The sequence below is a fragment of the Adiantum capillus-veneris genome, chromosome 25 (assembly GCF_014529385.1).
Source record: "Adiantum capillus-veneris isolate H3 chromosome 25, ASM1452938v2, whole genome shotgun sequence".
Lineage (NCBI taxonomy): Eukaryota > Viridiplantae > Streptophyta > Polypodiopsida > Polypodiales > Pteridaceae > Adiantum > Adiantum capillus-veneris.
Window position 1 is genome coordinate 127,610,366 of NC_140955.1, and position 24,816 is coordinate 127,635,181.

The window sequence follows — 24,816 nt, forward strand, 5'->3', positions numbered from 1 at the left end:
GCCTCCAATTGGTGGTACACCTAGGTACAAGGCAAGGCTTATTGCATAGAGATTCAAGTAGCAGAAAGGTAGTGATTTCGTAGAGATCTTCTTCGCGATGGTGAAGATGACTACCCTGTGCACAATGCTAGCTTTGGAGATTTTCATGAGGATTTGTACTTGGAGTAATCAGCTAGGTTTGTGGCTCCTAATAGATCATGTAAGCTTTGCAAGACACTTTATGGCTTGCAGTAAGAAAATTGTGAATGGTATCATAAATTTGAAGTTGATGCAATCGGAGGGCTATAAGTGCATTCATGATGACCCATGCCTATCACTTGCAGGGATGCAGATGGCATCGAACTTTGTAGGCAAGACAAGTGTGCCACCATGAAACACTTGTGATATCTACATACTTAAACAAAACAGTGCCACATCTAATGAGACTTTTTAAGACCGATTGAAAAGTGTCCCTTAATAGGAACATGACCTTATGGATTGCAAAAGTTTTGGTAGAAATTATACCTATGGGGCATATCGCAAAAAATAATCTCTTAACAAGGATTATTCATGCATTTTCTATAGTCAATCTTTGAAGATAACCTAAAAAGGACCCTAGAATGTCGAGTTATGGAATGAAACTAGTGTCAATGTTGCATGGTGGGTGTTGCATTGACAACAAATGTTGGAGCTGACTATCGATCACGACAATGGCCTGGTGTAGACTAAAGGGATTCTAAGGATGGCCATGCACTACCACAACAATGGGGAGGCGACTGCGGTGATGTGCTAGCATCGACAGACAGCGATCATGTGGGAGTACTAGCGGCCCACAAATGTAGCTCGTGCAGAGCAGTGCACAATGATTAAGGATGTGGGGGGCTGCCTTGAAGGATATAGGGTTTTTTTTTTTTTTTTTTTTGGGGGGGGGGGGGGGGGGCCTATGTACAAGGGTTGAGCAAGATGTAATAGTGGAAAATGGGGATAGAGGGCATGACCCACTTGCAGAATAAAAACCATGAGGTTGAAGCACTATGGAGAGGGACTGAGAGGGGGGATGCAGACTGCTAAAGACTTCAAGAGCAACATGGAATTAAATAAATGATTTATTTACTTTTTTGGGCGGTGGTGGTAATTTGTATGGGTTTTGGGGGGGGGGGGGGGGGGGGGGGGGGGGGGGGAACCATGGACGAGGGTGTAAAGAGGGCAAATGGGGGAAAAGGGAGTGTCAATGGGAGAGGGTGGTGTATCTAGGTGTTTCAGAGGTCATCGGATGGAGACAAAAGGGAGGGGAAAAAAATTAATTTTGTTTATCAAAATAAAAATGAAAACAAAGATTTTTTGCATATGATGAATGGGTTGTTAGTATGTTTTCCTTTTTTATTTTTATGAGGATTTTTTGAAATTGAAATGTATAAACAGCAAACCCATCAAATAGAAAAATGGAATGTTATCATTTTAAGGATTACAATATTATCAATTTTCTACGAGTTAAAAAAACAATCAAAGGATAATTCTCCAAATAAAAAATGGATTCCTTAAAAGCACAAATTAAGTGAAAATTTGATTGATTAAGTTGTTTCTTTTCTTTCTTTTTTTTTAAACCGTTCGAAGCCAAAGCTTCGACTAATTTTGCAGGATTGCGCCCACTCACCCACAACCACATCTCAAGGGTTGAAGCATAGTGGGTGCACTTAAATACCACTGGGCCAACTTCCTTTCGACAATTAAGTTGTATCTTGGTATCAATCAATCACAGCTTGACCAAAATTGAAGTCATCGCGCACAATTGTGTATACTTTTTTAGTTAAGCTCAGAATGGAGCTAATTACATATAAACTGAATTTAATCAATGAAATAGTTTTGGTGCATTTTCACGCATCTACGATTTACTGGATTAGACCATGGAGGCAACCAAACAATACCATCGACAACACCCACAAATGGTGCCCATAGTGACGAAACTCAATCTAATGTACCAAACCAAACAAGGAAAGAGAGATCTACCTATGTACACACTCAATTTTAAGTTACAATCACACAATTTTTACAACATAGCCTGCACACACTCATCAATCAAGCATATAGAATGCACAAATATTCACATCCACATACACACTTTTTTTTTTGTAAATCCACACATTTAATGGAGACATCACCTCCCTCACTATCCTTCCATGGATGTACTCGTACTCTCCATGTACGATTAGTGGCCTTTGCACACATATTATTGCAGAAGTCTCGACATAAAGTACACATTCACGTTCGAAACAATTGAAAACATTGTGAACAAACAAAAAAATTAGCTTGGAGTCAAAATTCAAAATGGATAATTTCCCAATACAAAACAAATAGAGTAATAATTGTTGAAGAGGTCCTCAAAAAGGTCTGACTGTTTGCAGCAACCAAAGCATGTACAATTGTGGGCTAACAGGTCTTGAACCGCATACATAGTAACATATGCCTTGGAAAATGGAGGAATCTTCACCATAATGCCAGACCCACCGCTAAATGCAAAAGCAGATCTTTGATGGCCATTGAATAGAATTTCTCCAACTCGTACAGGCACCCTCTTAAATCATTCGCCGCCACCTTTATGTACAACGACAAGCTCATATTACTTCTTTTAATAGGCCACTTGAATCTTTGTAATGAAGGCTTTCCATTGTGGAGAAATCGCTCATGACTCTCAAACTTGAGTCAAATGCTGCAATCCTGTAGGTGCAAAGATAATCCCTTTGGGTTTGAAAGCTCGGGCAATATCCAAGCCACAAAAAATTTATCAAAGCTTCTTGGAACCAAGTGTGCTGCACAGAAAATTATCTATCTTGAAAAAACAATCTCGATAAGCTTTGAATTCGTAGCTTTTTCAAAGAATATCCTTGGTAATTTTCATTCCTTTACAAGGTTATTTAGACCGACACTAATTCGACTTGCCACCTCAAAGTTAGCAGGTGCTGCTAATTGTGGTCTTCTCAAAGCGCAGATCCATTTTGCAAATTTTCAGCATTGTCTAAGCTGTGCCCGTTGTACCATACCTTACAAGACAACCACTACCTTGATGAAAGCATGTTTGATGGTGACGCCCTATAAGTCAATTACAGTTTTTTCCATAGTCTTCATGGCAGATCACCGTCCCTTTCTTCTTGTCTACATTCCTTCGGCTCTTTGTCTATACAAAGCATCTTTTCAAGGTCTTCAGCCTGCTAAACTCATCATAATCAAGGTCTTATCACACCCATAGATACATAGTAGCACAAGTGTTAACACCTTGTTTTCCTTTGACATTATGAACGTGCCATGGCATGACAACGTTGACTGGTCTCTATTCCCATTGTATGGTTCAATAGTTTGTGAAATCAAACTATTCTTAGATAATCATTCTTAAACACACATATACTTTTTTCTAGCTAGCCTTTGGTCGGGTTAGCACCATATAATGGGCCTAGATCTACTATAATTTTTTTTGACTTGTGAAAGAGCGGTGGTAATGCGTGTGCTAATCTCCACCCAACCGTGCTATCTTATAGCCTCCCCCTAGCGTACACACTGTCCAGTCGTGCTGGTGGCCTTGCCCATAGGACCCATGTCCTTACATTACCCCCCCCTTGGAGAATCATTTTCGTCCTCAAAAACGAATGTAGAAAAATGGTTCTTAAGTGCGGAGACATTCTCCCATGTAGAACGTACTTCAGGTCCAGCTAGCCATTTTACCAACACCTATTGTCTGACATGATGACTGTTGCCTCTGAATGTAATTTGTGCATTTTTGTGAACGGATCGCTCCTTGAATCTAAAGTCACGTCGAGCCCACCTTGGAGAGAGTGCAAGTTAGGCACATGGCAGTAACCATAAAATGCAAAACCACTCCAGCTTCATCAACTACAGCATCAGTGCCATGAGACACGACCCCCAAAACATAATGGATGCCCAATAGAGGATGTAAAACTACGTACAGGCACCCACATGCGTGCATTCACGCCTCATAACACCCACTGACATTATATCCACACAACTGCATTGTTACAATGCTGATCGTTCAAGCAAAATCAACCAGATACCACCATTGTTACAATGCTGATCGCTCGAGCAAAATCAAACAGATACCACCATCAAGTCTGGAGACACAACAACAACAAAAAAATATAAACTCGTAAAGAAGTCAAGAATCCCACCTGCTCAACTGGGTGGTGGCAATGCATTAGAGCTCATAGAATCACATCTGCTGAAGGCTTCAGGGGCATTTATACAAGCGCCTTATCAGAATGTACCCTTTCTACATAGACAGCAATGGCTGATCCCCAAAGACATCAATTGGGGAAAAAACAAGAGGAGAACTCCCTCTCGCGTGCAATGTATAGTAAGAAAATTTAACCCAAAACTTGGATATGTATGCAGCTTGGCTATAAGGTGTCGTAATACACCAAAAATTGTGCTAACTAATATATAAGCCCCCAAAAAGGCTTGCCATTTGCCCTATAATGTGAATTTTAGAGAGCTTTTGGCGTATGCACCAAGACTCCGTCAATCTGAACCCTTTTAACTTTTGTCTCCAGCAAAATCAAACACTGAATCATATTTTTTGGGGGTGGGAGTTTGACCTGACTTTCGTTCGTAATATTCTAAACCAGCAGCCGCGACAAGAGCTCCCAGAGTCAGTGCTTGAGAATGGACCCTGCAAAACAATTTTAAAACGACATCCAGTGAGCAAGTGGAAGGCAAAGGTGCGACTGCAGCTCTTTTGAGGCATTCACAATGAATGAAATTATAAACAGCCTTGAAAGGCTCCTAGGCACAAATTCTAAGTCAATTAAAACAATTTTTTTCCACAGGACAAGAAAACCATTTTCGAGTGCTTTGGGCTTAGCACAAGAATATCAGTTCATGGTAAAATCTAAATCGAGCACAATTCTTTATATTCAATTTCCCACAGCAAGGAACCCGGTGTTGGTTCCCACTCATTGACAGCACATGATATAGTAGTTCTATATAGATTAAACATTCAGATCATGCATTAGGAGGCCTCCCTAAGCATGCATGCCAAAGGTTTCGCAATTTAGACTATTTTTCTTGAAAGAGACTGTTGTGGTTGTAAATAATTCTATCCCATGGATGATGAACTTAACTCTCATTTTTGTGTAAGAGAGTGTCACGTGCACATCTAACCCTATGTGTACATGGACAAGCTACTTCATGACATGGGTTCAATTCAGTTAGCTTAGGAAATGATCTGGCACTTTTGTGAGTCTGTTCGCAGACCGTGCATGTCAAGACACTTAGATTAGATGCATATCCTCTGGTTGCACACAACATGATCATCAGATTTCCATCAAAACCCATCAGGAGCATTTTTACAGTGCATAGACCTATTTTCCCTAATTTAGCCAATATTCACTTATTATTTTTAAGTGACTTTTGTTGGGAAACTGGGTAGGGCAATTTAGAAAGCCAAGTACATAAGAAAACCCTAGCACTAGCATTTATGGCAGAAGAGGCAGCAAGAGCACTTGCTCAACAGGCACCTTCTCAAGCAAGACTACCTCAAGAACCCCTAGCATTTCCAGCCCAGAAGCCCTAGCGTTTTCAACATGGGAACCCAGCGATATTCAGCCATGAACAACCGCGTTTTTCAGCCTTGAAGACTCGGCCATTTCAGCGATTTCAGGAACAACAGGGTCAACGTTTTAGGGCAGCAAGGTCAGCGTTTTTAGGACAGCAAGATCAGGGTTTCTGCAGCAGCCACACTCAGCGTTTTCAGCGGTACCTACACCAGCAGAGTTGGCGTTTTTGCAGCAGCATACTTCATCAATTTCAGCAGTTCAAATCAGCAGATAAAGCATCGTTCGAAACTAGCAAGTAATTGAATCATCATCGCCGTCGACTCCCACCTAGACACACTTTGCATGAGCATCTTGTACCAGGTTGTGCAATCAATAGAATAGACTTCTCTTGCCATCGCGAGAAGGGCCTTCGGAGGAGGGTTTGACAACTTTTTGGTGTCGTATTCTTCTCTCTCTATCTCTCAGTCTCATGCACCTTCATTCACAATGTTCATCACTTTCTTTGTGTCCATTGCACTCTCTCACTAAAGGAGCGAAAGGCTCTTCCTTCCATAAGTAAAAGGAACCCTTGAGCACAATTCGGAGCACTCATCTTGAGCAAAGTTCAACATTCACTTCCGCTACACCTTACATTGGTAACAGAGCTTTGGCAGTGTTCTGTATCACTCAAGGAAAGAACCACAAGAATTTGTTTTGATTGTTGCGGTCGCACGTAACCCAAGTCCTCTTGGGCGTGTCGATTCCTAATCGTGTTTTTGAAGAGTTACAGGAATCCCAAGAAAGAAGGGCTTGTCCAGCCTCCCCTTTCACTCATTGAGAGCGGACCGTGCACTTAGCGGCAGGACAATCGACGTGACGTGGGAAAAAGCAACCTTGGTGTGAGCGCAAGGCCGCCAAGGGGTGCGCCGCAGAAAAGAGAAGAGCTTGGGTAAGAGAAGATCCTTCTCTAACACAGATTGCAAGCTAAAGAAGAACCTCAAGAACTCAAGACCCTCAAGAACCTCAGACTCCAGAACCTCAAGAAACCAAGAACCACAAGAACCCAAGTTCCTCGTGAACTTAAGAACCCAAGACTTCAGTGGATGGTCATCACTCGAAGTGGTGAGCATGACGGTGGCGAAGAAGAGTTTTCTCCACCAGGAGGTTTTTCTGACCCTCCCCCTTCCCCATCTACACCAAGGATTGCACTAACTCCTATGGAGGCTTTCGACAAGATGATGATGGACAGGAAGTTAGAACGCGAAGCAAGAAAGTTAGAACGCGAAGAAAGAAAGGCAGCTATTGCGCGTGAGCGTCAACAAGCGCGCTTGGCGGCCGAAGAAAGAATGCTAGCCATAGATCGTGAATACGAAGAAAGAATGCCAGCCATAGAGCGTGAGCATGAGCAAGCGCGCTTGGCAGCCGAACAGAGAAACCGACACATGCAAGAGTTGTTGCGACTCTTTTCTAATCTGCAGGCACAAATTGAACAGAATCACGAGAAGGAGACTCTCTCAGCCTCTTCGTTTCCAAAGCATGACACACATGATTTGCATGATAATGATAAGCATGATGATTTGCATGATCAAGATGTGATTATTCACGAGCATGATGATTTGCACAAAAAAACTGTGATTATTCACAAGAATGATGGTTTAGTTGATACTTTGTCTAGTGAAACTAACCTCATTGCAGATTCGATCGATCGCGAAGAACCCATCTTGGCTCTTGAACCTAGGTCCAAAGAACCCCCACAGGGAATATTTTGTGTTCGAACGATTAGTCATCAAGCATTGTTCGAGTGTTTCATTCGTGATGCTTTCCTGTATTTTAGTCATCGTCCTTATGTGATTCCTTTTCGCAAGCATGAGCACAAATGTATGTGAATTACTCATGAAAAGATGAAATGTTTGCACTCAAGGAATTCACATTCCATGTCTCTTCCTTGGCATGACACAATATCAGAAAGAGCACAAGAAAGATTGAGCATCAAGCATAGGCATTTCCATTGTGATTTGCCACACTTGATTGATTTAGATCCGAAAGTCAAGATTCGACCCCATTGTTTGCGTGTGTTTGATGAACAGTGTGGCACTCTTGCACTTTGCTCATCTGTACAATTTTTCGAAGGAATAGAATTTTTCACTTGATTGATTTAGATCCGAAAGTCAAGATTCGACCCCATTGTTTGCGTGTGTTTGATGAACGGTGTGGCATTCTCGCACTTTGCTCATCTGTACAATTTTTCCAAGGAATAGAATTTTTCCAGTTACTTTACATGGAATGGGTATGTTCATGTTTTTGTGTTGGAAGTGGTTTCAGGAATTTTCATCCTCGGAGATTCTTGAAGAAGGTAGACGCATGATTGTAGACGAAGTTGAAGCATTGAAGGAGCCACAGATGCCTTTGTGTCGCTTTCGGCGCGGCCCAAAGAAGCAAGCGTTGCAGACCTTTATGAAGTTCAAGTATCGCCTGACCCACGCATCAGATGCTGTTGGCGATCTCCCTTGACGCCATACAGTTCGGTACCAATACCTCACTTTGAAAAGGAGCGGATGTCACTTGCACATCTAACCCTATGTGTACGTGGACAAGCTACTTCATGACATGGATTCAATTCAGTTAGCTTAGGAAGTGATCTAAGACTTTTGTGAGTCTGTTCGCAGACCGTGCATGTCCAGACACTTAGATTAGATGCATATCCTCTGGTTGCACACAACATGATCATTAGATTTCCATCAGAACCCATCAGGAGCATTTTTACAATGCATAGACATGTTTTCCCTAATTTAGCCAATTTTCACTTATTATTTTAAGTGACTTTTGTTGGAAAACTGGGTAGGGCAATTTCGCAAGCCAAGTACATAAGAAAACCCTAGCGCTAGCATTTCTGGCAAAAGAGGCAACAGGAGCACTTGCTCAACAGGCACCTTCTCAAGCAAGACTACCCCAAGAATCCCTGGCGTTTCCAGCCCAGAAGCCCTAGCATTTTCAGCATGGGAACCCAGCGATATTCAGCCATGAACAACAGCATTTGTCAGCCTTGAAGACTCGGCCATTTCAGCGATTTCAGGACCAGCAAGATCAGCGTTTTTAGAACAGCAAAATCAGTGTTTCTGCAGCAGCCACACTCAGCATTTTCAGCAGTACCTACACCAGCAGAGTTGGCGTTTTTGCAGCAACATACTTCATCAATTTCAGCAGTTCAAATCAGCAGATAAAGCATCGTTCGAAACTAGCAAGTCATTAGATCATCGTCGCCGTCGACTTCCACCTAGACACACTTTGCATTAGCATCTTGTACCACATGTGCAATCAATAGCATAGACTTCTCTCGCCATCGAGAGAAGGGCCTTCGGAGGAGGGTTTGACAACTTTTTGGTGTCGTATTCTTCTCTCTCTATCTCTCAGTCTCATGCACCTTCATTCAAAGTGTTCATCACTTTGTTTGTGTCCATTGCACTCTCTCACTAAAGGAACGGAAGGCTCTCCCTTCTGTAAGTAAAAGGAACCCTTGAGCACAGTTCGGAGCACTCATCTTCAGCGAAGTTTAACATCCACTTCCACTGCACCTTATAGAGAGTCATGGTATGGCAGAATATGTGTTAACATGAGCAGGATAGCGCAAGATACAGACGCGTGGATATCATCCACAAGATAATACAATCATCAGCTCCATCAGGTTTAGAACAATTAAATATGTAAATTTCTGCACTCCGCACTACCCTAAAAGGATTGTGTCACATACAATAGACATTCAGAAAAGGGTATGTTTCTATGGACCTTGGTCCTCAAGTGTATCACTAACTTGAGTTGGTAATCCCACCAACGTCATCCCCAGCTGGCATGATTAACAAGAGGACATGGAATAAATGGCATGGCATGAAAAGACCTTTTACTCACCCGAGTGGAAAACTTGCTTGCTGCCCCCTCCAGCTTGCCGGTTCTCGCCCAAAAAAGTAAGAAGTAAAGCAGACATTCAGAAAACTCACATGCAATTCTTAAACTTGGTTCCTTGTCATTAAACGGGAGGCAGAGGCAGCTATAGACAGTGTAACACACTTGGACACTCCAAGTCAAGAATCAACCGCGACAGCACCAAATAACCACTTCAAAACAAGTCACAGATTACAATAGATTACACTGGCCCGACGGAGTTCCGTGCCTAGAGATATTGGCCCCAAAGATTGGTGCCCCTTACGGTATTTCTTTTTGTATTAATCAGATCAAAGTAAAACACAGTGGCTGGGGTTTCACTCTCAGACTCTACGTCCAGATGCTCTGAGAAGTGAAGCCCTCACCACTTATTTAAAGGTTACAAGGGATGCCCAAAAGCAGAGCCCCAAAAAGCTTCAAAATCAAAAGCCCTAAAAGCAAAAGCATCTACTCTTTCTCTCTCTCTGAGAGTCCCAAAAGAAAGCAAAAGACTTTTTCTCTCTCTCTTTCTCTTGCTATTTGCGTAGAAAAAGCAAGAAAAGCTGCCAGCACAAATTCCGTCGAAAAACGCGGAAATTCGTACTGCTGCTACCACGTGGCACCCCCAGCAAGAATTAGGGTTTGCTGAATTAGGGTTTCAGCCTGAAATTAGGGTTTGCTGCAAATTAGGGTTTTTGGCAGATTTTAGGGTTTGCATGAATTTTAGGGTTTCAGCCAAAAATTAGGGTTTTTGTTGTCCGCCACGTCATCACTTTGTGACATACTCCCCTCTTGAAAGCATTGTAATCGACCGCAATTACGCCTGCAAAACCGACAAGATGTTCGCCCGCTGCATCTGCTTTTTTGAAAGCTGCTTCTGTGACGAGAAGTAGCGCAAACTCTGATGGTCTGTAAAGACAATAAAATCCGCTCCAAGTAGGTAATGCCGCCACTGAGTAAGAGCATGGATAACCGCCAAAAGCTCTTTCTCATAAATCTGTGTTGTCATCTCTGTCCTAGAGAACAAACGCCTCTCGTAAGCTATGACATGGCCTTCTTGCATCCAGACCGCACCCAAACTACGACCACAAGCATCACAATATACTTCAAATGACTTCTGCAATTCCGGCGAAGTCAAAATAGGTCTTGTAGTCAATTTCTCTTTCAATGTCTGAAAGGTAGTCACCTTTGTGGGTCCCCACGAAAAAGGTACTCCTTTCTGTGTCAAGATATGCAAAGGGGAAGCAACCTCTGCAAACTTTCGTATGAACCGCCTGTAGTACGAACACAGTCCCAAGAAGCTTCCAACTTCATGGACATTCCTCAAGTCGGGCCAATCACGGATAGTCTCTATCTTGGCCGGATCCATTTCCACTCCTGCTGCTGACACAATGTGTCCCAAAAAGTGTATCTCTGGTAGAAAAAATTCACATTTCTTTGCATTAATCACTAACTTGTGATCTCATAATGCCTGAAAGACCTGAAGCAGATGATCTCTGTGTTCTGCCTCATTCTTGGAGAAAACAATGATGTCGTCAAAGAAAGTGCCAACAAATAGCGTGTACTCTCGAAAAATCATGTCCATCATCCGGTTAAATGTCGCAGGAGCATTGGTTAAGCCAAAAGGCATCACCAAAAACTCAAATAACCCAAAAGTCGTTCGAAAAACTGTCTTGTAGACGTCTCCCGGTGTTGTCCTGATCTGATGATATCCACTCTTCAAGTCAATCCTACTAAAGCACGAGGATCCCTGTAACCTGTCAAGTATATCATCGATCCCAAGAATGTGTTCTTGATGGTGATTTTGTTGAGAGCTCTATAATTGATGCACATTCTCCTAGATCCATCTTTCTTCAAAACCAACAACACTGGAGAGCAATACGGTGAAGTACTAGGCTGAACAAGACCCTTTTCCAAGAGGTCTTTCACTTGGTTCATAATCTTTTCATTCTGTGCTCGGCTCACACGGTAGGGTGGCCGGTTCGGTGGTGTACTTCGAGGTATCAGATCAATGGTATGATCTTCAGGACGAGCATGTGGTAACTCACCTGGCAGGTCTTCTGAGAAGCAATCGGCGTGAGAGTGTAGAAAATCTTGGCGTTCTTTATCAAGTTTAGACATATTTGTCCTATCATCATCACTCAACTCTTTCATACAGATCGAGTAAACAAACAGACTGGATTTCATTCACTTTGAAATGGCCGAAGTCGATACAATAGGGACAAACTCGCCCTTCAGTTTAATATCAAGTACAATTGTTCTACCCTTTTTTGTAGTCGAAGTCGCTTTTCTCACCCAATAATCGACCACGGCGTTGTTCTTGTGGTACCAGGGAATCCCTAGCGAACATCACAACCCTCCAAAGGCATTATGAAGAAGTCCTCATGCCCCAAATACCCCTGACAGTGCAACCGAAGTTTGCCAATGACAGGTGTAATGGCTACGTCCCTGCAGAGTGCCGCTAGAACTGCCTCTGCAAGTGGTCCCATCCGATAGGGAGTAATCTTGAGCTCCGCCGCCAATTTCGGTGAAATGAAGTTGGCCTTGGCTCCTCCATTAAAGAAAATCAGGGCCTCTTGATCTTTCACTTTGCCTCAAGCTCAGCAAAGTTCTGTACTCTCATCCATAATGTCGGGATCAATACCCACACAATCTGGAACCAGTCCTGTTTTCATCTTGCCTTTTCCTACACGGTCCTCAACTGCTCTCGAACTCTCAGGCCTTTCATCGTCCTTGTCATTTTGTTCTTTCTGTGCCTTTTTAGGGCACTTCGCGGAGATATGTCCCAAGTTCCCCGCATCCAAAGCACTTCCCCTCTCTAATGAAGCGAGCTCTCTCCTGAGGAGTAAGCTTGGGTCGTGCATCCTTTCTCTCTGGGTTGCTCTTTCTCTTTCTACTTTCATTCCCATAAGTCTGTCCGGGTCGTTGTGTCATGACCTCATCTGTGGGGTAGGTCAGACTGCAAGCGTGAATGGCAAAGCCCCGCTTCGCATGACTCATCAACTCCTGAATAGAAGCTGACTTTTGTTCCAAGCAGTGATCTCGGATCTCTGTAGGTAGACCCAAGGTAAACCGCTCAATCTGTTCTCTGAACGAGATCTTGAATGAAGAGGCGGGTAGAAAAGAGCTCCAGAATCTTTCACAGTAAGAATTCACTGTATCGCTCTTGGTCATCCGGAGATGGTTCCAAGCAACTCGTATATCTTGTTCAAACTCTTGAGTCAACCAAGAAGAAATAAAAAGCCTCTTGAATTTCAGCCATGTAACTGGCACAGTCTTGCTTAATAGAAGCGTGGACCACCAAGTGCGAGCATTCCCCTTAAAATATGAGGCAGCTCTCCGAATCTTGGAGTGCTCTGAATAGCATCCTCCTGCGAAAGCGATGTCAAACTGTTGTATAAAAGACAAAGCCTTCGAAGCATCGGAGTATCCCGAAAAAGTATCAAACTTTGGCTACCTTCCTTAAACTCTCGGACTTTCTTGCTTTTATCTTTGAGAAAGTCATACTGGTTGGCTTTGTAAAAATTCTTCTTGTTCGCATAAAAGTGTCCGTTGTCAGAGTCTGAACTGTCCGTAGACGAGTCCTCTGTAGAAGTGTCACTCACTGGGCGAGATTTAGACTTCTTTGCCTTTTTCTTGCCCTTTCCAAAGCGTTGTTTCTTGCTTCTCTTTTTTCTTTTTCTGTCTTCTTCGCTCGAGTCTGAAGAGCTCGAAGAACTGTCAGAAGAAGAAGAGGAAGAAGAACTGGGTAATCCTTCAAACTTGACACGCTTCTTCTGTTTCTTTGCCTTGTCGAATGTCGACCGACGACCCAAATATCCTGGGAAGTCAACGCCTTTCTTCTGCTTTTTGCCGTGCTTTTTGTCTTTCTTTTGCACGTCGAAAAGTTAAGCTATCCGTGCATCAACCACGTTCTCCAGTTCCTTCTCCGTATATTTCTTGGAGGCAGAAGGTTTCTTGAGAGCGGGTTTCAAGAGTGGTGTTGTGGTTCTCTGCCACTCCGTCTGCACCTCTTCCAAAGAGGTCTGGCTCATATATTTTGCCATCTTCGGATCCTTGGCAAAATTGAGCATCATCTTTGTTGCATCGCCAATCAATTGACGGCGCTCCATCTCCCGCCGCTCCGCCTGAGTAGGCCAAGGCGGGTCATACTCCATGCCGGAATCTTCGTTGTTATCCCTGCCCGCATCTCCAGATGCAGAGGGAGTCGATCGATCCTTGCGTGAAGCCATAGGTGCCGCGGAAAAAAAAATTGGCGATCAGATTTCTCGTAGAAGAGAAATCGGCCGTGCTCTGATACCAGTGTAACAGACTTGGACACTCCAAGTCAAGAATCAACCGCGACAGCACCAAATAACCACTTCAAAACAAGTCACAGATTACAATAGATTTACACTGGCCCAGCGGAGTTCCGTGCCTAGAGATATTGGCCCCAAAGACTGGTGCCCCTTTCGGTATTTCTTTTTATATTAATCAGATCAAAGTACAAGAGAGTGGCTAGGGTTTCACTCTCAGACTTTACGTCCAGATGCTCTGAGAAGTGAAGCCCTCACCACTTATTTAAAGGTTACAAGGGATGCCCAAAAGCAGAGCCCCAAAAAGCTTCAAAATCAAAAGCCCTGAAACCAAAAGCATCTGCTCTTTCTCTCTCTCTGAGAGTCCCAAAAGAAAGCAAAAGACTTTCTCTCTCTCTTTCTCTTGCTATTTGCATAGAAAAAGCAAGAAAAGCTGCCAGCGCAAATTCCGCCGGAAAACGCGGAAATCCGTACTGCTGCTGCCACGTGGCACCCTCGGCAGGAGTTAGGGTTTGCTGAATTAGGGTTCAGCCTGAAATTAGGGTTTGCTGCAAATTAGGGTTTCTGACAGATTTTAGGGTTTGCAAGAATTTTAGGGTTTCAGTCAGAAATTAGGGTTTCTGCTGTCCGCCACATCATCACTTTGTGACAGACAGCAAGCAGTCAGTCAGTTGCTGACATTGCACGACAATGTAGCATGCTGATCTGGCATGGCAATTGGGGGCATCAGAGCACAGTGAGCCTGGAGTGAACAGAAAAAGCTCCACAAGTGCATAAAAAAGCATAAACAGCAGTCACAAGTTGAGAACTGGCTCAAAAAGAAAAGTGGATTGTTGGAAGAAAAAGCACAAGTGCACACATACACAAAGAGCTTTGGAGGGTATCAGTATTAAGAGACAAATCACCTTTCTTGACGAAGCTGCAAGTGCCTCGTCGTTTCATAGGGGCAGATCTCAAGGTATGAGGGCTGTTTTTGGATATGTCCAGGCTAGGTGGGATAGTTTCTCATACGGATCACTCTAGAGAGACGGAAAAATCTAGAGAGAGAGAGAGAGAGTCAATGCGGCATAGAGAATGCTGGCCTTGACCAAGAGTTTGGTATGGACCACTGTCTTAAGAGAGTGGGAGCGTCTCAAACTGCCAAATAGACGCAATGAGAATTGCATCTGTGATCTCAATGCGAAAACCCTAATCCTAAACCATCGACAATCTTGCATATTTTCTCACCAAGCCTCTGCCTAGACCTAGACTGATTGTCTTCTTTAGCGATGAGGAGTTGGAGGGACCACCCATCTCGCACTGAGAAGGTGTTGGAGATATGTCATCAGCAAACGGTGGCATGCATGTGCATTTTTAGACCCTTTTGATTCATTATTATTGTCTTGGACCATTTACTGCAAACTCACCCTCTCTTCATCCAATTGCCCCATTTTTAGATGACTTGACACATTTATTAGCTTTTAATGCCATGTTTCATAACTTTCATGATGTGGTGGCTTTCTTGACTACACAGTCAGTCTTCAACCAAGAACCCTCTTTTCTACAGTCTTCGAGGTCATTTTATTAGTATCTGAGTGACCCTCAGCCCTCATTGTCATTATCAAGTTAAATGAGTGCTCTCTTTAGTTATTAAGTTATTTGCTCTTGGGTCATTCTCTCTGTTATGTCCCCAGATATCAGGATGGGCGCCTAAGCTATGTCCGACCAATGTGAAATGACACTACGTGTGAACAGACCCTTACTTGAAGGGAGGTTAAGAAGGGCAATTAAGAAGTTCTACAAATAGGACTAAGGTCTCATTTGTGAGCATCTTGTGTGCTCACCACGCTAGCCGGTTGGCTGCAAGCTCCCAAGCTCAAGGGTGAACCGGTATTGGCTCTATGGCTGGGAGGTGAGTCTGATGTCCTCTCTCTACGCTCGTTATGCATATATGGTTTGTGTCATGTCATGTGTGCATGATGGATCCGGCGAGGGACTACACTATCCCTCTCACAATGTGTTTGTATCCTCTCTCAAATGCTCCTCTCTACAGTCCTTCAAGATCCAAGATAATCTCATCAATGTTTGCCAATTACTCTCACAAGTCTTTTATCATAGTGACATAGACTTACCTTCAGCCGTGCCTATATCCTTAAGTTGCTTCCGCACATAAGCCCCACGTGCTTCTTTGCACATGGCGTGTGTCACAAACGGGAGCGCGTAGCAATATATAAAATATATTCGGATAAATAGAATTTACTACTTAATATTGAAGCCAGATGATATAGAGAGGAATAGATAGAGATAGAGATAGAGTGAGGAGATCGACACTGTACTGGGATCAGAAGATGGGTTGCCCCCCCCCCCCCCCCCCCCCCGCCAATATTAGTATATTTATTACAAGCACTTGAACCGAACGTATTACCACGTTCGTTTTAGAATAAGACTTGATGGCTCCAGGAAGCCTCGGCTTCCTATTCCCAAGGCAAAACCCTATTCCAAGGCACTTCCATTCCTTATTCGAAATCCTCGAGAACCTTGGTTCTCGTCTCTAGATCTCACCTTCCAAACTCAAGACGTGGCATCCCTGCAACTCTTTTTTCCAACTCTGTTTCAAGAGTCCTCTTCCTGCAGAACAACTCTGCTTTCCCGAACACAGAGTCCTTACTTGGGAATCCCCATTTCCGGATCACAACTCGAGAGACTACCTCTCTTCAATCCGTGGATCTACTTCCCAAACTTGGGTACGAAACCCTTGGGCTGATCTGGCTCTAGTTCCTCAGAGCGCTTTTCTCCTGCAGTGGCTCATACCTTCCTCTGCTCCTACTCCCTCACTAAGAGGAAGTCCACCTGCAAGCAGAAACTTAGAGATCATAACATGAAAATCGTTACCTTCAAAGTCTAGACGCTCGAAACGCAACTCGATTCTCGAAAAGCAATTCCCCGGAAGAGATCTCTACAAAGAAAATCCTCTCGTCCAATCCTACACACAAAAGATGTAACGGACTTGGACACTCCAAGTCAAGAATCTACCGCGACAACACAAATAACCACTTCAAAATAGTTCACGGTTCACAATTGATTCGACACTGGCCCAGTGGAGTGCCATGCCTAGAGATATTGGCCCCAAAGACTGGCGCCCTTTTCAGTTTTTTTTTTTGTATTAATCTGAGTTCAAAGTACAAGAGTGCAGGTAGGCGCTCACACTCAGACTCTACGTCCAAATGCTCTGAGTTGTGAAAGGCCAAACCGCGTATTTAAAGATTACAAGGAATGCCAAAAGCAAAGACCCAAAAAGCTTCAAAAGCTGAAAATCAAAAGCTTTCTCTTACAAGCTCTCTTGAGACCTAAAATAAAGCAAAAAGCTTCTCTCTCTAACTCTCTTGCGTAATAAAAGCAAGTAATTGTTATGTCCCGCTCACAGGAGAGGGGATCTAGCCCAAATGCCGTCGGGATGGGCGTCCAGTGTCCGGCCGGACATAGTGTGAACACGGCCAATGTGGCTGGCCATTATTATAAAAGGGAGGCCAGGCCCTCATTTGCAGTTATCGACCCCCACTGGTAGAGTGCCAGTGGTTAGCCCGCGAGGCTAGGAGTGCGCGAGGTCACCTCGAGGAGGTGAGGCTGGGTGGTATGGGACGCTCGGTCTTACAGGTGCACGCCTACGTCCTCGGACGCTGGCCCCAACACGGGGGAGCTGTCGGATGGTGCCGGATGGTGGCTATGGTTGGGTGGTTTGTCCGACGTGTGTCTGTAGGCGGTCCGTGTAGCCGGGAGATCCATCTCCTCGTTTGTTTCATGGTATCAGAGCCGGCTTGGCTGCACGAAGGACCAAGTGCACACCTACGGCCTGGTTCGAGTCGGATAACCACTATTTCACGCAAGTTTTGATGAAATGACAGTTTAATTAATTATTTTCTTCTCATGAGCATGTTTGCAATCGCTGACTTTTGATAAAATTCAGCAATTTAGCAGGTGCAGGCGCTGAAAATCATGGGATTTTTGTCAATTCTGCTGATTTTCGATGAAAATCAGTCATTTAGTTATTGATTTGCTGATTCCGGATTACAATTTCAGCATACTGTTTTTATTTACTCTCTTTGTAGTCTTCTTTCTGTGCGCAGTTTACACACACACAGAGAGAGAGAACTACCTCCCTCTGTAGCGTGAGCTCATATGCAGCGAAGGAACAATCATGCAGAAAGCATTGACTGCTGGCGTGGAATCCACCTTGTAGCGTTGGCTCCTTACTAGCGCCCCTTTTGCATGCTGGCCACGGGTACCCACACGCCCGATTCTTTTCCTTCGTGGTCTCCACGCGACAGATTCAACGCACGCTTTTCTTTTCCACGCTACAAGGACTACATCGTTTTTTTTAAGGGAGTACCCATTACAAAATGGGCAGGCTCTCTAACTGTGGACTTTTTGAGTTTTTTTTTAAAGTATGGTCTGAAACCTGAGTTTATTAAAAAAAACTCACTTACAGAGTTGCAGAGTTTACAAAGCCTCACTTTTTGAGCTCCCTACCACTCCTCTCTCCCGCCTGCTCGCGCTCTCGCACCCCCGCCATCACCTACTCGCCTTCAAACGCTCACCCCGACGCGTGGAGCTCCTCGAACTTCAACTTTTTGCGACCGAAAGGTGCAAAACAAGCCAGATTTCGCGTGAAATTTCCAGTTTTTCACGCACTTCGCCATGGATTCCTCCCGCTCCGATGTGCAGCATGACGACGCACCAGGTAATATCCAAATTCCATTCACACATGCTCTCTACACATGGATTACAAGTACTTTCCAGAGTTTCGACCAGCGTGTTACCGCTCTGAAAAACGCGAACGTTTGGACGAAACTTCGCTTGGCCTCTCTCGAAGGGGTCGTGCAGGGGCTCAGTTCCTGACTCTCTACTCTCGAAAATATGGCTCGGTCGACCACTGCGCGTATTTCCGAGGGCAAAACCCATCTCCAACAATTGCGGATACAAATTGCTGCTTTTGGGTGTTCGCAGATTGGTCCGACTGCCACCATTCCGTACAAAACTACAAATTTCTCAGGTGAAGAGAAGGAGCATACGGAACTGGCCGTGAATAAATGGTTGCACTAGTGGACCACATACTTTGATCTCCATGGTAAGCATGATGAACGAAGGATTCATACAATTCCTCTCTATCTCCGCAGTAAGGCGCTTACCTGGTGGCGTGACATGACAGAGAAGCCTACGACGTGGGCTGATTTTTGTGTGGAATTCAAGAGGGATTTCACTAAAATGGACCCTTTGAAAGCCTATGCCAAACTGCAGAGTCTTTCGATGAAAACTCTGTCTTTTGATAAGTATATGACAGCTTTCAAAGAGGCGCTCACCTTCTGCAAGGTGGATTCTACCCACGCTGTGCACATGTATTTGCTTGGATTGCATGAGGACTACCGTTGGGCCTTAATTAAGGAAAAAGCCCCGACTGATGTCGAGGATGCAGTGGCAAAGGCCAGGACGTTCCATTTGATAAATGGAGCAAACTATGAGAAGAAAAGAACAACAGACCGTCAATCCGGTGAGGGTGCTTCGAGGAAGCGACCCCGATTCCAACATAAGTCCAAATCACCGCCGAGATCTTCTCAAGAGAAGAAGAAAGCCACAAATGCTTCAGTTGCTGATGCAGTGAAGAAGAGGGGTTGCTTCGGATGTGGCCAGACGGGTCACCAAATCAAGGATTGCCCCAAGAAGAAGAAGACACAGAAACCGCAAGGTCGTCCTTCGGTTCAGATTCACAAGATCTCAGGTAACTCTGATGTCATTCAAGTTGAAATCCATCATTTACTGCACAGTTCATGCACTAACTATACTTTTAGCACCAAAGTGTTTGATAAGCATGATCTTCTCCATTTCCCCGAGAAGATCAATGGTCATAATGTGACCGTACTCCTTGATAATGGAAGATCACACAACTTTGTGGATGCAAAATTGGTGTAGAAACTGAGCCAGCGGACGCGGGACAGTGACCATGAGTATCGTGTGAAGATGGCGATGTATGGAATCGAATGGTTCCAGACTTGTCGCTCGAGCTAGCTGATTACAAAGAGAACATGGATTTCCACATCATGTGCTTGGACAGAGTAGATATTATTTTAGGAATTCCATGGTTTTATGATAAACAAGACTCATTGTATATAGATTATGTACATCACTCTCTTGTTTTTGTTAAGTAGAACATGCCTCATGTATCTGTGTCGCTTTGTAATCAGAAGTCTATAAATAATGGTTTTGCAATACCAGTTGTTACTGCTTTGGAAATGTATAAAGAAATAAAGTCTTCTGATATTGACTTTTATCAATGTGTACCATCTGCTTGGTTTGATTCATTAGTGCTTGGTACTTCTGTCACTAAATTTCGTTAAAATGTTTCATGTTCTTCTGTTGAACTTGGGGATTCCGACGAAGCCAACCTTATCCGAGGAATCATGACTGATTTAGAGGATGTTTTTCCTGATGATCTACCTCCTGGCTTGCCGTCTTCGAGAGGAGTAGATCATGGCATTGAGTTGGTGGATGGTAGCCAACCCTTCTCAAAGCAACCCTATCGGTTTAGTAAAACCGAAGAGGACGAGATTCAACGCCAGCTGAAAGATTATCTCGACAGGGGTTTTGTTCGACCAACTAAGTCCCCGTGGGGAGCGCCAGTGTTACTTTCTCGAAAGGAGGATAACACTATGCGCTTCTATGTGGATTACAAGGGGTAGAATAAGCTCACTGTCAAGAACAAGTATCCGCTCCCGCGCATGGACGATCTGATAGATCGGCTCCATGGAGCGTTGTATTTTACGAAGATAGACCTACGATCAGGCTATCATCAGATACGGATCAAACTGGAAGATATTCCTAAGACAAGCTTCCATACGCGTTATGGTCACTACGAGTTTTTAGTCTTGCGTTTTGGTTTGACCAATGCTCCAGCTACGTTCCAGCAGATGATGAATGATCTGCTGAGACCATTTTAGGCAACTTCGTTGTTGTATTTCTCGATGATATCTTGATCTATAGCCGAAGTTTGTCTGAGCACCTAGTGCATATACTCACTGTTCTCGAAGTACTGAGAACTGAGAAGCTTTATGCTAAGGCTTCTAAGTGTGAATTCTTTAAGAAAGAGCTTCTGTACTTGGGTCACATCATTACTCGCGATGGAATTCGCGTCGACCCTGAAAATTGGATAAAGTGCGAAATTGGCCCATTCTGAAGAATGTATGCCAAGTAAAGTCCTTTTTAGGCTTTACTGGATTCTTTCGAAAGTTTATCAAGGACTACTCTAAAGTTGTTGCTCCGCTTACGCAACTATTGAAAGGAGGGGTGAAAGGGCCGAAGACTTCGGGTCCTCATCGTAAAGGTAATCCCCCTGTTGTCTGGAATGAGCGTCTCGACGAGAGCTTTCGGGCACTAAAGCACTTGGTGACTATTGCGCCAATACTACACATTGTGGATCCTAGCAAACCATTTGTGGTTGAAACGGATGCTAGTGATTATGCTATTGGTGCGGCATTATATCAGGATGGACGTCCTATTGCGTTTGAAAGTAAGAAGCTTTCTGACGCTAAGATGCGTTATCCAACGTATGAAAAGGAGCTTTACACCGTAGTCGACGCCCCGAGGAAATGGGGGCACTACTTGTATGGCTCTACGTTTGTTGCATGGACAGATCATAACTCCTTGCGCTATATCTGTGATCAGGGTGATCTCAAAGGCCGGAAGGCTAGATAGGTTGAGCTTATGCAAGAGTTTGACTTTGAGATCCATTATAGAAAAGGATCCAGCAATCGAGTTGCCGATGCGCTCAGCAGGATTCCTGAGGTTAATGCCTTGTCTATGGCTGAAATCTCGACGGATTTCTATCTCTCTCCGAGGGCTATGTCGTTCTGATGGCAATTTTGGCAAGATATGGAACGAGGTCGAAGTAGGGCAGGACTCGCATACAGGCTTGGGTGGTCCGGAGACCCAAGTGAGTCGAGCTGGAGAGACGAGACGACGACAATATTCCATTAGACGTGGACTATTGTTCAGAAATGGTAAAGTTTGCGTGCCGAAAATCGATGAGGTTCGACAAAGGATTTTGTGCGAATGTCACGATGTTCCTAGCGCTGAGCACCCAGGCATCCAGAGAACTTTGGCTTTGGTCAAGCGATATTTCTATTGGCCAAGAATGCGCTCTTACATAGAGAGCTATGTGAAGAGATGCGCTCAGTGTCAGCAGGTCAATACGGCAGACCGCCTTAGCAAGCTGGCTTGCTACACCCATTGGAAATCCCAGATGCCAAGTGGCAAAGTATTTCCATGGACTTTATCGTTGGTTTGCCAAATACTAATCGAGGTAATGACGCTATTTGGGTTGTGGTCGATAGACTCACAAAAATGGCGAATTTTATACCAACGAAGTCCACAGTAAAAAGCCATGAGTTGGCGGTTTTATTTGTCGATAAGCTTTATAAGCTGTATGGTATGCCAGAGGATCTTGTCAGTGATCGAGATACTAAGTTCACTGGCCGATTTTGGCGAGACGTGTTTGCTCATCTTCAGACGAAGTTGAGTATGTCGTCTTCTGACCATCCTGACTCCAACGGACAAACTGAGAGGATGAATCAAACGTTAGAGGACATGTTGAGAGCCTATGTCTCTCACACGCAGTCTGATTGGGAAAGGTATCTTCCACAATTAGAATTTGCCTCTAACAGTAGCAAGCATTCTGCTACTGGATTTAGCCCGTTCATGTTGATGCATGGATTTGAGCCTAAATCCCCAATTGCTATTGGCTTAGAGAAAGTCAAGGAATGCCAAGCTCGTGATTTCCTGTATGACATGCAGGAAATGCTCGAATTGGCTAAGGATAGTATAAGAACGGCTCGTGATCGAGTCACTACTTATGCCAATCAAAAGAGATCTCCAAGGACTCTAGATGTGGGACAATGGGTCTATCTGAAGATACCCAAGGATTCCAAGACTACGCGCACAGGAAAGCATTATAAGCTTTCAGCTCAATATTGTGGTCCTTTCTTGATCACAAAGAAAATTGGCCAAGTTGCCTACAAACTGGCTCTTCCTTAGGATGTCAGTGTACATCCAGTGTTTCATGTCAGCCGCCTTGAAGTAAAATTGGGCGAGGCCGACGTTGTTGTACCTATCGAGGAATATGTATGGCAAGATATGCAAACTGAGTATATTCCTCGAGAACCAGAAGCAGTTTTAGATCATCGTACCCGTCATTCGCGCCAAAAGGCTTATGACGAGTACTTAATTAAATGGAAGGGTCAATCTGAAAGGTTTGCTACTTGGGAACTGTTGCTAAATTGGCTTTATCTTATAGAAAAATAATTCTAAATGAATTATTGGATTTATAAGTGAGGGTTTTCTCGCTTGGAACACCAAGAAAAAATCATTCTAAATGAATTATTGGAATTTTAAGTGAGAGGGGTTTTCTCACTGGAGACATCCGAGTACAGAGTATTCCTAGTGCGTCATTTAAAGTAATGACGGGAACACTGAGAACGGGAATATCTGTAAGGCCACCAAGAACGGGTACCTCTGATGCGTCATATCGGATGGGTGACAGGGAGCATCGGAAAGAAGTATCCGACCATCCGGGAACGGACATCTCTGATGCGTCATAGGGTGGGTGACATAGAGCATCGTGAAAGAGATTGTACCATAAGTTCGGTAGGAAAGGACTAGGTGATGGGTATACTTGATGCGTCACAAGGTGGGTGACGGGTGCATCGGAAATGGCATATCCATAGTCGGGAGGAAATTCCGAACTGTGTTAGAATTGTGCACAAGGAAAAAGCAAGCACTTGAATGAAGATGGGTTCACAGGAAACTTTGAGGAAAAACAGATGCTTTTTGAGAAAGCAAGATTGCCTTTCGGGAAAGCAGATGCTTTCTCGCGAGGAAGTCTATGTCTGCATTGCAACTGTGCATGTGATTGTATCCAGGGACGCCTGGGGGAAGTGCTGTGAAAGCATTGTTTTTAACTTATAAGGTTTTATTGAGTTTTATGACAGATTCAGACCATTTTTAAAGGTGACCGACCGCCCATTTAATAAGTGGGCAGCCATCTGCTAAATAAGGCAATAGATCAGCCAGCGTTTTCTCTCTCTCTTTTTCTGACAGAGCAGCGAAAAAAAAAAAACGGAAAAAAAAAAAACGGCCGCGATCTCTACGCGAGCAGCTAGTCGTGCCCGTGGCTAGGAGCTATGAAAGCATCACATGCCCTTACTCAGGGAGGAGGACCAATCTTTGCAAGGAGGAGATGCTGCTGCAGATTTCAGCCGTAAAGAAACGTTGCAGGTGATGCCCATGGCTGCCCCAAGTGTACCAGATGTCGCCAACACCCACTGCGCGAGTTCCCTCGCGAAGAAGTGCCTACGAAGCGTGTTTCCATCGCGACAAGTTGTTGTTTTTCTCTGTTTTCAGCCCATAAACGTCGTAGACGGGGCTGATTTACGAGAAGGAACCCGAGAACACCTCTTTTATGTGTAGGATTGGAAGAGAAGATTTTCTATGGAGAGATCTCTTCCGGGGAATTGCTTTTCGAGAACGGAGTTGCGTTTCGAGCGTCGAGACTTTGAAGGTAACGATTTTCATGTTATGAACTCAGAGTATTTGTTTGCAGGTGTACTTCCTCTTAGTGAGGGAGTAGGAGCAGAGGAAGGTATGAGCCTCTGCAGGAGAAAAGCGCTCTGAGGAACTAGAGCCAGATCAGCCCAGTGGTTTCGTACCCGAGTTTGGGAAGTAGATCCACAGATCAAAGAGAGGTAGTCTCTTAAGTTGTGATCCGGAAGTTGAGATTCCCAAGTAAGGACTTCGTGTCCGGGAAAGCAGAGTTGGAAAAGAGTTGCAGGGATGCCATGCCCTGAGTCCGGAAGGTGAGATCCAGAGGCAAGAACCTTGATTCTCGAGGAATTGGAATAAGGAACGGACATTCCTTGGAATAGAGTTTTGCCCTAGGAAACGGAAGTTGAGGCTTCTGGGAACCATCAAGTCTTATTCTAGAACGAACGTGGTAATACGTTCGGTTCAAGTGCTTGTATAGACTTCTCCTCAGTAATAAAGATACTATTACGAGGGGGACCAGC

General features: G+C 44.1%; 1 protein-coding gene across 4 annotated transcripts in view; it reads right to left on the minus strand.

Annotated features, from left to right (window-relative positions):
- Positions 1-2,286: 2,286 nt before the first annotated feature.
- Positions 2,287-24,816, minus strand: part of LOC147425628 (uncharacterized) — a 71,602-nt gene continuing 49,072 nt past the window's right edge. Inside the window, exons 3-4 of one of the 4 annotated variants that reach the window (XM_086499879.1) lie at positions 4,581-4,654; positions 2,287-2,786 (exon numbers count right to left, since the gene is read on the minus strand). In XM_086499879.1, coding sequence (XP_086356005.1) covers positions 2,680-2,786; positions 4,581-4,654 — 181 coding nt within the window. In that variant the 3' untranslated portion in view covers positions 2,287-2,679. Of the gene's footprint in view, positions 2,787-4,141; positions 4,655-24,816 lie in introns of those variants that run through there. The other 3 variants (XM_086499883.1, XM_086499881.1, XM_086499880.1) reach the window with 3 other exon arrangements.